We start from the raw sequence: 12,616 nt of genomic DNA, 5'->3' as shown, positions 1-12,616 counted from the left end.
TGATGAAGGGAAGATTATGAAAGGAAATGCAACCATGAAAAGATCCGCCACTGAGCAGAAGGACAGAGAAAGTAACATTAAAAAGGGAATACAGTGAAAATCACAGTAAATATTTTATTAAAATATTCTTTTCACCTGAAATCAATTATAGATTCAAAGTTCTGTATGAAGTTTCACAAAGGTAACAACAGATGTTTACTCAAAATCATCACAAAGAAGATTTTCCAAAGCTTTTCTTTAATCCGTGTGCTCAAATTTCCGGACAGAGCTGGATGAGGTTTCCTGCTCCAGACCAGACATTCAAGATCTTTAAATAATATGCAATAGCTAATTTTTCATAATTTCCTGCAGGCGTCCATTCAAAAAAACAAAACAAACACACTGCTAGCTTTGACAATGAAAAAAAAACCCAACAAAAAAATCCTAGATCACATCAATTAAAACGGCACAGAATGTAAACACAACAAAAATGCACTCGATGATCTAAGCTTGCTTTAAATAACAGACAGACGACTGACAAACCAAAGTGCAAGGCAAAGTTTGTAAATTGGATATCTTTGAGGCACATTTGACTGAAAAACAGACTCTTTAGAGACAGCTCTTTGCCTGAGCCGCTTTTCAAAACATTTGCGCAAAAAATCAAGCAGAAAATTTCCTTTTTTTCTTCTTCAAAAAGATGTATCAGTAAGTGGGAGGTGGGAAACCCACACTGTACAATGGCTGCTGGATGTCTAAGGTCCTCTAGTATCCCAGCATTCCTGAGATGAACACAATTGATCAGTTGTGTCTGGGTCTTCCTTTTTTCATCCGTGCAGCTTTGGGTTTGGGTATATACTGATTGTTGGCTTGATGCTCCAGCTCTCTGCTGAAGTACTGGATGGTTTTGTTCAAGCCTTCCTCCAGTGGCACCTGCAAACACACAAATTACATTTGAATAAACAGACTGTCAACTCTGAATTATGATTGGATCAACCACAACTGAGACTGTCCTACATACATACTATTTTGAGGGGACAGCCATTTATAGTGGTCTCTGAAACCATAGTGGACATTATAGAGTGCACGCATTCAATCCCACAATGCACAGCTAGATAATACCCATAATGCACTGCGAGGGTCATGCCATTCAATCGCAGATATATTACTTTGCTAGTTTTGGATCTGGAGATGCTGTACCATTGCAGAAGAACAGGACCCCTGACTGTATAACCCCCGTTTCACACATACTCCGTTTGCAGTGCGTATTTTTTTCCGTACCCATGTTAACAGGTTAGAGCTTTCACACTGCACACGGATGCGGTCCGGCAATCCGTTCCAGTTGCGGTGCGTATACAGCAGTGCAGCGATCGTTTACGTACAGAGTCTATTTTCTGCTGTGCTGCACCGCACTGCAGCGTATTGTTCACATTGAAATAAACATAGATTGACAAGAAACTGTAATAATTTGATCATATAGCATACTCATAATTACAGTTAATGTGTTCTACATTTACTAAATTACAGGATCAAGAAAAAAAAAAAAAAAAAATCAGTATAGTCCCAAGAGTTGCAAAATGCGATCAAATATGACTTTTCCCCGTCAAGAAATACATGATATGGGGGAGGGGAGGGGGGCACTAGCAATCACAGCAGACAATCACGTGAGAGGCTGGTGGAGAGAAAAGTAACTCAAAAACAAGGTGACATGGATGACAATCGTCTCATTGTGGAGGTGGAAAAATACACAATTCTGTATGGTCCACAGAATATGTTGTATAAAGATTTAAATGCCAAAGAAAGGGCATGGGAAGCAATTCCCTCGGCTATGGTGTCGATGGTAAGTTTTAAAATGTTTGTTTCAAGTGCGATGTTTATAGGCCTTTAGTTGACTAATGAATACAAAAAGTTATTTATATGATTATTGGTTTTAAACGAGAATATAAATATATTATTGCTGCATGTTGTTCTATTTAAACATGAATTTGTACTGTGTTGCCCTTTTTATTTATTTTGTTTATCGTCACATTCAACCTTCATGTCATGCGAATTTATTAAATGTAAATGAACATAAGAATATGTAGTTGTAGCCTATATCTGAATTCATAAAAAACAGAAACTGCCTATCAGTAGCGCACTGCAAACGCAGCATATGTGAAAGCACTATAGCGCGTGCTCCAGTACCGCACACGCACTGCAACACGCACCGCACACGCACTGCAACACGCACCGCACACGCACTGCAAACGGAGTATGTGTGAAACGGGCGTAAGACTGAAAACAAGGATTGCCGGAAAAAAAACTTCTCAATGGCGGGGAAAGAGTTAACATGCATGCAGTACTGTATGTCTTAGGGACGTTAGTATTGCTGTAGTTTGTCAGTAGAAAAATATCAGTTTTACATTTCCAAATATCCCTTTTGCCAATAATTGTAGTAATCCAGTGAGATTTGTGTACGCACAAGGAGTCTGACAATAGCCGGTGTATGATCTGATCTCCAGAAGAACTGTGGCAATGTCTCCAAGACGCTTGAAGAAACCTGTACAGCTACAGTACTGTGAAAAGTTGTAGGCACTTGTGTAAAAATGCTTTTAAAACTAATGTCATGAATAGATTTGATTTATCAATGGACTTCTATGAACTAAATCAAATCAATATTTTGTGTGACCACCGTTTGCTTTTGTCCTCGGGACACTTGAACAGTTTTTCAGATTCTTTTGCAGGCAGGATTCTTCAAGCGTCTTGGAGACGTTGCCACAGTTCTTCTGGATTTATTCTGTCTCAGTTTTTTCTGTTTCTTAATGTAATCCCAGATGGACTCGATGATGGTGAGTTCAGATCTCCGTGTGGATCATACCGGCTGTCGTCAGTCTTTTTGCAAACAAAAATCTCACTGGATTATTACAATAATTGGCAAAAGGAATGTTTGGAAATGTAAACTGATGTTTCCTTCTGACACACTACAGCTTTTTTTTGTGTGAAAATAGTAATGTGCCTAAGACTTTTGCACAGTACTGTATGTATGCATGCATGCATGGAAGAATGTATGCATGAATGGACGGATATATGGAAGAATGGATGGAAGAATGTGTCTGTATCAATGGAAGAATGTATGTACGCACGAATACTGTATGCATGTATGTGTGGATGGATTGAAGAATGTGTGTACAGTATCAATGGAAGAATGTATGTAAGTTTGTATATACTGTGCATGTATGGATGTATGCATGTATGATGGATGGATGAATATGTAATAGCTGATCATAAATCAAAAGTGCAGCAACTCGAGTTAAAAAAGTAAACCAAAATAATAACAAAATACAAGCAGAAACAAACAGCACCCCAGATGGATGACCAGACACACACATCGGCACCATCTTGGTTGAACTTGCTGAAAGCTCATTTAGTGTTGGCAGCTCATAACAGTTCAACTCTATGTGGTATATGCGTCTCTGTGGTGTCTGATCTGTCAATATGTGTGTTTGTCTTTTTATTTTTTATGTAAAGCACTTTGGTCAACCACGGTTGTTTTTAGCAGGACAAGATGAATATGGATTTATGGATGAAAGAATGTATGCATGTACGTATGGAATATAGATGTCATGGAATAATACGCATATATGGATGAATGGAAGAATGCATGTATAGACGTATGTATGGAAGAATGTATGGATGTGCTTATGAATGGATATCAAATAGGTATTGAATGGGTAAAACAGTGAGATGTTATGATCAGTCTGTAACTCACCACAGGTTCCCAGCCCAGAAGCATTTTGGCCTTGCGGATGTCTGGCCGTCTCCTCTGTGGATCATCCTGTGCTTCTGGAAGGAACTGAATATGACTGCGGCTCACTGAGGAGACATTCAGCGGCTGGGTGTTAATTCAGATTCTAACACCATTTGCAATTTTATAGAATTTCTACTTACCAACTAGACTCTTAATAAGTTGTGCAAACTCCAAAATGGTGTGTTCCTCTGGATTGCCCTAGAAGAGAGGAGCGAGCGGGCATGAGGAAGAGAGATCAATAGTGTTAGGTGGGAGAAGGTCTTAATATAGTCTTCATAATTGAATGACTAAAACGGAAGGCCAAGCAATTCACCCCTTGGACAATGTGCCCAGGGTCAAATGCTATCAGTTCAATTTAATATAACACAAAGGCAGAATCTTTCTGTAAAATGGGCTTAAAATAACTATGAAATGTGGAATGATGTGACAGGCAATAGATTGGCCTTTTTAGATTTTTAATATCTGTCCAGTCCATTTAGAACAAACAGACATTTACTAGCTTAACCTTTTAAGCACTGAAGGCATTTTTAGAGTAGTTTTTCTTTCTTTCTCAGTGACATACACAAAAGTAAAGACTCATAACTCCAAAACTAGAGCAAGGAGACTCAAAAGGTAGGTATTGATTGAAAATATTTTTAGATGTATAATTTTTTTAGATATATAAAATATACATTTTAATTACATTTGGACATTCTGAGACATGCTGAGAATCTGCTGATAAAAGACAAAAAATCGTTTTAACCATGATAATCTGCTGTAAATGTATGCACACTTTGGGTTCAACATATTATCATGTAATCAAATAACCAAAAATCCGATGTGTTTTTGGTTAATATTACAACGTATGCAAATATTTGTAACATTTCAAGTGGTATAAATTATTAACGTGCTATGAACGAACAATAACTAAAAATTATAAATAGTATATTTGTACATTAACATTAATGTAGATTAATAAATGTTGTAACCCCCCCCCCCCCCCCCCATTTTTTTATTATTATTATTTTTAGATGCATTTATTTACATTGTGTTTCTGTCATTTTAATTTGTTTTTTCAATGTACAGCCGTGGCCAAAAGTTGAGAATAACAATTATTAATTTTCTGCCTCAGTTTTTAAGATGGCAATTTGCATATACTCAAGAATGTTATGAAGAGTGATCAGATGAATTACAATTAATTGCAAATTCCTTCTTTGAATGAATGAACTTAATCCCCCAAAAAAACACTTCCACTGCATTCCAGCCCATCACAAAAGGACTGGGGCTAAAGTTATTTCCTCTGATGAATCCCCTTTCCGATTGTTTGGGGCATCCGGAAAAAGCTTGTCCGGAGAAGAAAAGGTGAGCGCTATCATCAGTCCTGTGTCATGCCAACTGTAAAGCATCCTGAGACAATTCATGTGTGGGGCTGCTTCTCAGCCAAGGGAGTGGGCTCACTCACAATGGTGCCCAAGAACACAGCCATTAATAAAGAGTGGTAAACAAACATCCTCCGAGAGGAACTTCTCCCAACCAGCCAAGAACAGTTTGGTGACGAACAATGCCTTTTCCAGCATGATGGAGCACCTCGCCATAAGGCAAAAGTGATAAACGAAGTGGCTCTGGGAAAAAAACATCGACATTTTGGGTCCATGGCCAGGAAACTCCCCAGACCTGTATCCCATTGAGAACTTGTGGTCAATCCTCAAGAAGTGGATGGACAAACAAAAAACTTTGATTATGCAATAATGGGTCAGTCAGAATGGCAGAGGTCTTGAAAAAGAAGGGTCAACACTGCAAATACAGCACTGACTCTCTGGATAAACTTAATGTGGGTAATTGTCAACAAGCCTCTGACACTTATTAAATGCTTGTAATTATACCTTAGTATACCACAGTAACATCTGACAAAATATCTAAAAACACTGAAGCAGCAGACTTTGTGAAAATTAATATTTGTGTAATTCTTAAAACTTTTGGTCACAGCTGTATAAAGTTTTTTATATATATATATATATATTTGTATTTGAGTACATCAAGTTAAACTCTTGCCAACTAGCTGAAATACAAAGTTTTAATATTTAATTTAAGTAACAATCTTTCATGATTTTAGTTCCACTTAACTGTAATAAGCCCATACTATTTTTTGTTTTCAATTGTAGGGATAAAATGATCATTATAGCCATTCAACAATATTATAACAACTCAATATGTGAATGTCCTGTAAGACTTGTTAATTTCAGCAGAATTACAAACTCACCAGGTTAACTGGACTACTGATGTTACTGTTCATCAGGGACACCAGACCGTTCACCAGATCACTGGGGGGGAAGAAAAAGAAACAACGGCATCACGACACAGTGAATGTTGCAGATGTGATGACTTAATGTGAAGTGACGGGGAAACGAACGAAAAGAATGAATAAAATGATAAACTTATTGAAACTCATTAATTCAACAGAGGCATTTGGCAATTTGCAAATTCACTTGTATGAAGGAGTCACCGTTAATTTTCTCTTCAGGGCGTTAGGATACGCATATATGAATTCCTTTAGTGTACGTGTGTGTTTGTGTGTGTGTGTGTGTGTGTGTGTATGTGCGCATGAACACAGTGGGGCAGCAGAGAGCTCGCTAACACACCAGCACAGCCATTCAAACATTCAGATGTTATATTCAATGTAGGTTTTTCTACAAACATCCAGTCCATTCAGTCTCACACGCTAAGACTATTAATACCACCGCCTTTCATCAACACCTCAAGAGCTGTCATCTACACATCTACAAGGACACACCAAATACACCCTAGTACAAGTCCATTGAAATTATGATGCTTAAGATCTCTTCGTTTTACATGATAAGGCTTAATTGGATGCCATGGAGATTGTGAATAATGACGTGTCGAGGATTGGAAGGTCTGTTCAGGAACTGGGTTCAGAACTTTTTTGACGAGCACATTTATATTTAATAAAGGGCCTTGGGAGTGCAACAAAAAGGGGGGAGGGGGGTAGTGTGCAATTTCTCTGAGGTGTCTGCCTCCAATCCATTCACTAATAAATGCCCAATTACAATGAGAAGCGACAAAGCATTTATTTGAATGCTTTGTTAGCATTTCTTTTGCACTGGACCCGGTAGCCCTGCCCACTGTGTGATTACATTGGCCCAAAATCACTGTAGTTGAAACACCTTTTCTTTTGATTAGCAATTACTGTGTCAGGTGGTGAAGCAGTTTTGTGCTTGACACAATAGTGGCTCAGTGTGGCTTGTTTTTCGATTTACGCCTGGTTAGAGAATGGAGTTATCATTCCAACATGTCCTAGAATTTTAAATTGAACTTTTATAGTATGATGTTTTTGTTGTTGTTGAAAACATGCCTCAAAGGATCATTTCAATATTTCTTTATCTGCCTCTTTTGCTCTGCTCTGGTTCCGTTGTCCCCCACTGATATGAATGTGTGATCTGGTGTGCAGATGCATGCAAACTTCTAAATGCGTTTAGTCAATAACTCACTAAATGTGTTGGGGATTGGATTCTAGCAATTTTAAATAAGAGCATTCTTTCTGGGATTGTTCCATCCTTTTGCAAACATGCTATGGTGAAACCTTTGTTGAAAAAGCCAGGTCTGGATACAAATATCTTATCACATTTTAGGCCAATCTCAAATTTACCTTTCATGGCAAAAATCTTAGAGAATGCTGTATCTGTGCAATTACAGAGCTTTCTAGAAACAAACAATATTGCAGAAAAATTCCAATCTGGATTTAGGAAAAAACATAGTACTGAGTCAGCACTTCTAAGAGTTTTAAACGATATTTTATTATTCGTTGATTCCGGGAACTCAGCAATTTTGGTGCTATTAGATTTGAGTGCGGCATTTGATACAGTTGATCATGAAATTCTTTTAACGCATCTTGAAAAGTGTGTGGGCATTCAAGGAACTGCCCTTAGTTGGTTCCGATCTTATCTTAGTAATAGAACCTTTTCAGTGGGTATTGGTCGCGCTGTATCATCTGTAGCACGAGTTGCCTGTGGTGTTCCTCAAGGGTCTATTCTGGCTCCCATTTTATTTTCACTATATATGCTACCACTAGGCTCAATTCTTAAGAAGCATGGAGTGTCCTTTCATTTTTATGCAGATGACACCCAAATCTATCTCCCTTTGAAACATAATGACAAGCAAGGCCTAGAAACTTTGCTTGCCTGTTTAACTGATCTTGGATGTCTTTGAATTTCTTGCACTTAAATGAGAGTAAGACTGAAGTAATTGTTTTTGGCCCCTCTGTGGGAAAAGCAAACCTGAATACTGATTATGATTATTTAAACTCTTATATCAAACCCACTGTGAGAAATTTGGGAGTTCTTTTTGACTCATCTCTCAAGTTTGACCAACATATAAATTCTGTGGTAAAGTAAATTGGACTATTGTAATTCTCTGTATATTGGATTACCCAAATCCTCCATGTCACGGCTTCAGATGGTCCAAAACGCCGCTGCCAGGTTTTTAACTGGGGTTCGTAGACGAGAACACATTACTCCGATATTATTATCTCTAAATTGGTTGCCAGTGTGTTATAGAGTTGAATTTAAAATTTTGCTGCTAGTTTTTAAGGCTTTGATTGGTCTGGCACCATCCTATCTGTCAGATCTTATAAATGTAAAAAAAGTCAACAAGATGCTTGCGATCCTCAGACAGCATTATACTGTCATATCCAAGATCAAGACTGAAGTTGCGAGGTGATCGTGCGTTTTCAGTGGCCGGTCCTAGGATATGGAACAGTCTTCCCTTATCTGTGAGGTCTGCAACGTCTGTTCATGAATTTAAATCTAAGCTACAGTCTTATCTTTTTACTCTTGCATATCACTCATAACTTTGGAATGACTTATAAACCAATACATTACAGCAGAGAGCTGCCACCACACAGACCTTTATATTGTGCGAGGCAGTCCTAAAGCCATTATTATGTAGGATGGAGTGATTGGTAAAAATAGCAGGAAATCAGTGGGATTGTGTTGTGCTTCTTAACACAAATTGTCTCAAGCTATTTGCTTTATAGTCTTGCCTAATGCATGGGGGAGAGGGGGCGGGTGAGAAAATGTTCGGAATAAACAAGGGGGTTGACGGAAACATCAAACATCACATTTACTCATACTTACGGTTAGCGATTTTTCAAACCCCCCTAAGTGTTAAATACTTCCTACGCGTTGTTTGTGCTTCACACATGAATTAGACCTCAGAATCACATCAAAGTTTGCAAGGCTCATGAAATCAAATGTCTATTTGATATTCAAAGACTTGTTTAAAAGATTTAGATTTGCTGTATCGTTTGCCTTTCGTTATAATGCTTTTTTCACATAACTTTGTGTCATAATATTTAATTATACAGAACTGTTAAACAAAGACTGTAATCTAATGAAGACAGATAATGAAAGCATATGTGCTCAGACACTGAAGTTCTTTATTAGCTGTCAAAATAAAAGTCTCTTTGCTTTCAAAATAAAAGCCCACTTCTGACACTTATCACAGGGTCTAAAACGAACGGTTTGCCTCACCTGACAGCGGCCGCTGACTTAAGAAAATGTACGGGCCATAAATAGTTTTTTTTTACCGGCAACAAAACGACACCAAAATTTAAGATACCAGTGAAAAGTCACAATCATCTATTCCAATTTCAATACAACAGCTAAAACTACTAGCCTATACATTTAAAACATTTTTAAAGACAAGTAAACAGTCAGTAATAAAATAAAATAAACAGTGCTTTTCAGGTTTTTCCAGGTAGGTCTGAGTTTCCAGGTACAGAAATTGAATAAAGTATGCAAATGTAAAATTACACAGCATAGTCTTCACTGTATAAATTAAACATCCATATTAATGAATCCTTATTAAAGTTACAAAGGTTATTCGGTAAAGAGCAGTGAGTGACCTTTTCTTTGTACTTTGTTGTTTAATTAACATTAAAAACACAGACAGCAGCAGAAATATTAGGATGCTGTCACTTTAAAGCTCCCCTGTAGTCAACCATTTTATCTAAAAATTACACATTTAAATATTTTTCCTGTGAAAAAAAAAATATTCATGCCTTAAAATAGCTTGAATACAACTCTACAACCTTGCTTCATTTAGTATACGTGGATATATCCAAGTATACCATGAATATGCTAATTAGCCCCGCCTCCACTTACTCATGCCAGCTCACAAATTCACTCTTGCTAACTTACTGCGGTAAACTATGCACAATGGTATCACTCTTTACAACGTCGGACACATAATGGTATTTAATATGATTAGCCTTGTGCTTGACTTTGTTATCAAACAGCTAATGATGTGTTGCTAATGTTACACAAACCATGTTCCTGTTCACCATCTCAGAGTCAGACAGCTGCTTTCTAAAAATTGTCTTTTTGTGTTCCATGGAAAAATACAGGTTTAAAATAACATGCAGGGCGAGTAAATAATGACAGAGGTTTTTATCTTTGGGCTGAACTATTCATTTTAGTTGTGCATTTGAGCACTAGCCCCAAGAATTGCCTTTGATCTGTCAATACAGTAGGAAAGACGGATGGTGAATTGGTCTCTTTATTAACACTATGAGATCAATCATACTGGTCCATCTTCTCTTCACGGAGTGTACACTGCTTATTTGAGATAACACTCTCATATATATCTTTATGATGAATCAGACAAGGGCTGCAAAGCTATCTCCTTGAACGGTGTGGGCTCTGACCCTGGGAGGTATCAGAGCCTGTGAAGCTCCAAACTGAGTTTTCCTCCAATCATCTCTCCCATTCTTTAGTGTGATGGTTGAACCTCCAGAACAAATGTTTATTAATATTTAAGTTATTGAAACTAAACTGGTAAAAAAGATTGTGAAATAAAAAAATTGTATCAACTGCTTTAATTTTGGCATTGTAACATCCTTATTTGTAAAGTAGGTAGGCTTCATCTTGAGTGTACACACTTGGCATGTTTGGTTTTATTAAATTAATTGAATAGGTGCGATTGCTCTGTTTGTTTTAACAAGTGTGAACGCTGCCATCTGAACCCTGGTGTGCACGAACCAGCAAACCGAGACCCACTTTTCCAAACGAACTGGTGCAGCTTGAGTGAAATATGAACACAACACAGACTAAAGCTTTCTAAAGAAACCATAAACAGGATGTGATACTAAAAAGGACAGAATGCTTAATGTGGTTCTTTTTGTCAAAGGAGTTATGTTGCCCATTACAATACAGGCGTTGGAACCGCTTCTCCTTGCATCAGATCTTTGTTTGTGTGCAACTGAGGAATTCCTGGAACTGTTTTGACTCATTTACTCATTTTAAAAGCTCTTTCTGATTTCTTAGCTGGAAAAAAATAGCATCATATGTACGCACATATAACAAGAGCGTTTAGCGGAGCACCCAGCATTGTTTTGGAAGTGCAGTAGGTTCAGTCACAAAAACGTCATAAAAGCCGTTTTGTTTTTTATCTTTAAGAACGATGTTAAAAAATGACAGTGTGAATACTAAGTGAATCAGGACTAACTGTATCATTTTCTTTTTTGGTCTGGACCAAAAGCAAACTAAAAGTGTGAACACACTCTGAAACTGACTTAAAAAATGTAAAAAAAAAAAAAAAGTGTCTTGATAAACAGAAGGAGAAAAAAAGGAGATGTTTATAACAACTCTAGTAGACATGTAATGTCTATAATTTTTTTCTTTATTTTAAGAACATTTTCAGACCATTTTTTTCTAAAAGAATTGCATGGATGCTATCTTTTGAACTCTTGGCATGAAAACAAACTGAGGTTTCTACCATTCTTTCATGATTTTTCATGTTCATCACCATTTCAAAATAAAGGTCTGAACACGCCTTAGGGAGTATAAAAATATTCTTGTTGCAAATTGATAAATGACGGCTCCTCTGTAATTTATTTTGAAAATCAGTCACCAAATATGTAAACTAGAGATTGTAAGCTTTCAAATGATATATAGTTTGTCAGGATTAGTTTAGGTTTAGTATAGGATATTACTGTTTTAAATATGTAACAGCTGTGGGTGCCAATATAAGGGGAAGAACATTTATTTATTTACGATACATTAATTCATTCACAAAGAACATTGGTGTCCTGAAAGGTTGGAGTTTTCCTCATTTTTTAAATTAAAGGAGAACTCCGGCGCAAAATGAACCTTTGGTCTAATTACACATTGTTACCTAGTCAACCGTTATCTGAGATTTGTTTTCATGATTATCGAATGTAAATAGTTTTATCTCTAAAAACAGTTTAGCCTATAACGCTAGTATATAGGGCATTGAGTAATGACAAATAAAAATCGCTTGTTAATACCACTAACAAGGCTCAAAATAGCCCCACACTAACACAGTAGCATAATGAGGGTCCCTACCTTCAAACCGAAGCATTGAGAACTTTGACAGTGTCCAGACAGTTTAATAAGAAGATATTTTATACATACAGTCAACTATATCAGGTCTATAGTATACAGGCAGAAGCCATCTTTGAAAAACAGTCCCTACCAGTCGATCTACGAACGCCGATCCAAGTGCGCTGAACTGTGTAGAATCTCATATGGTCCGTTGTTTCCAGAAGGAAGCACTGAGCGCATAAGAGAACAGAGAAAATATTTTTTTTTTAAATAAAATTTCCTTCCGGAAACAACAGACAGATGACTTCTGCCTGTATACGTGAAGTTGACTGTATGTATAAAATATCTTCTTATTAAACTGTCTGGACACTGACAAAGTTCTCAATGCTTCGGTTTGAAGGTAGGGACCCTCATTATGCTACCGTGTTAGTGTGGGGCTATTTTGAGCCTTGTTAGTGGTATTAACAAGTGATTTTTATTTGTCATTACTCTATGCCCTATATACTAGCGTTAT

At 37.1% G+C, this 12,616-nt stretch overlaps 1 protein-coding gene across 2 annotated transcripts in view; it reads right to left on the bottom strand.

Moving 5' to 3' along the window:
• Positions 1-94: 94 nt before the first annotated feature.
• Positions 95-12,616, bottom strand: part of uxs1 (UDP-glucuronate decarboxylase 1) — a 71,537-nt gene continuing 59,015 nt past the window's right edge. For both annotated transcript variants that reach the window (XM_079618447.1, XM_079618448.1), the window contains 4 exons: positions 6,003-6,063; positions 3,904-3,961; positions 3,725-3,828; positions 95-909 (listed from right to left, as the gene is read on the bottom strand). In XM_079618447.1, coding sequence (XP_079474573.1) covers positions 778-909; positions 3,725-3,828; positions 3,904-3,961; positions 6,003-6,063 — 355 coding nt within the window. In that variant the 3' untranslated portion in view covers positions 95-777. The remainder of the gene's footprint in view (positions 910-3,724; positions 3,829-3,903; positions 3,962-6,002; positions 6,064-12,616) is intronic.

This window comes from Phoxinus phoxinus (genome assembly GCF_949152265.1).
Source record: "Phoxinus phoxinus genome assembly, chromosome: 7".
Lineage (NCBI taxonomy): Eukaryota > Metazoa > Chordata > Actinopteri > Cypriniformes > Leuciscidae > Phoxinus > Phoxinus phoxinus.
Note: the sequence above shows the minus strand (reverse complement) of the source record. Positions and strands in the feature narration are given on the sequence as shown.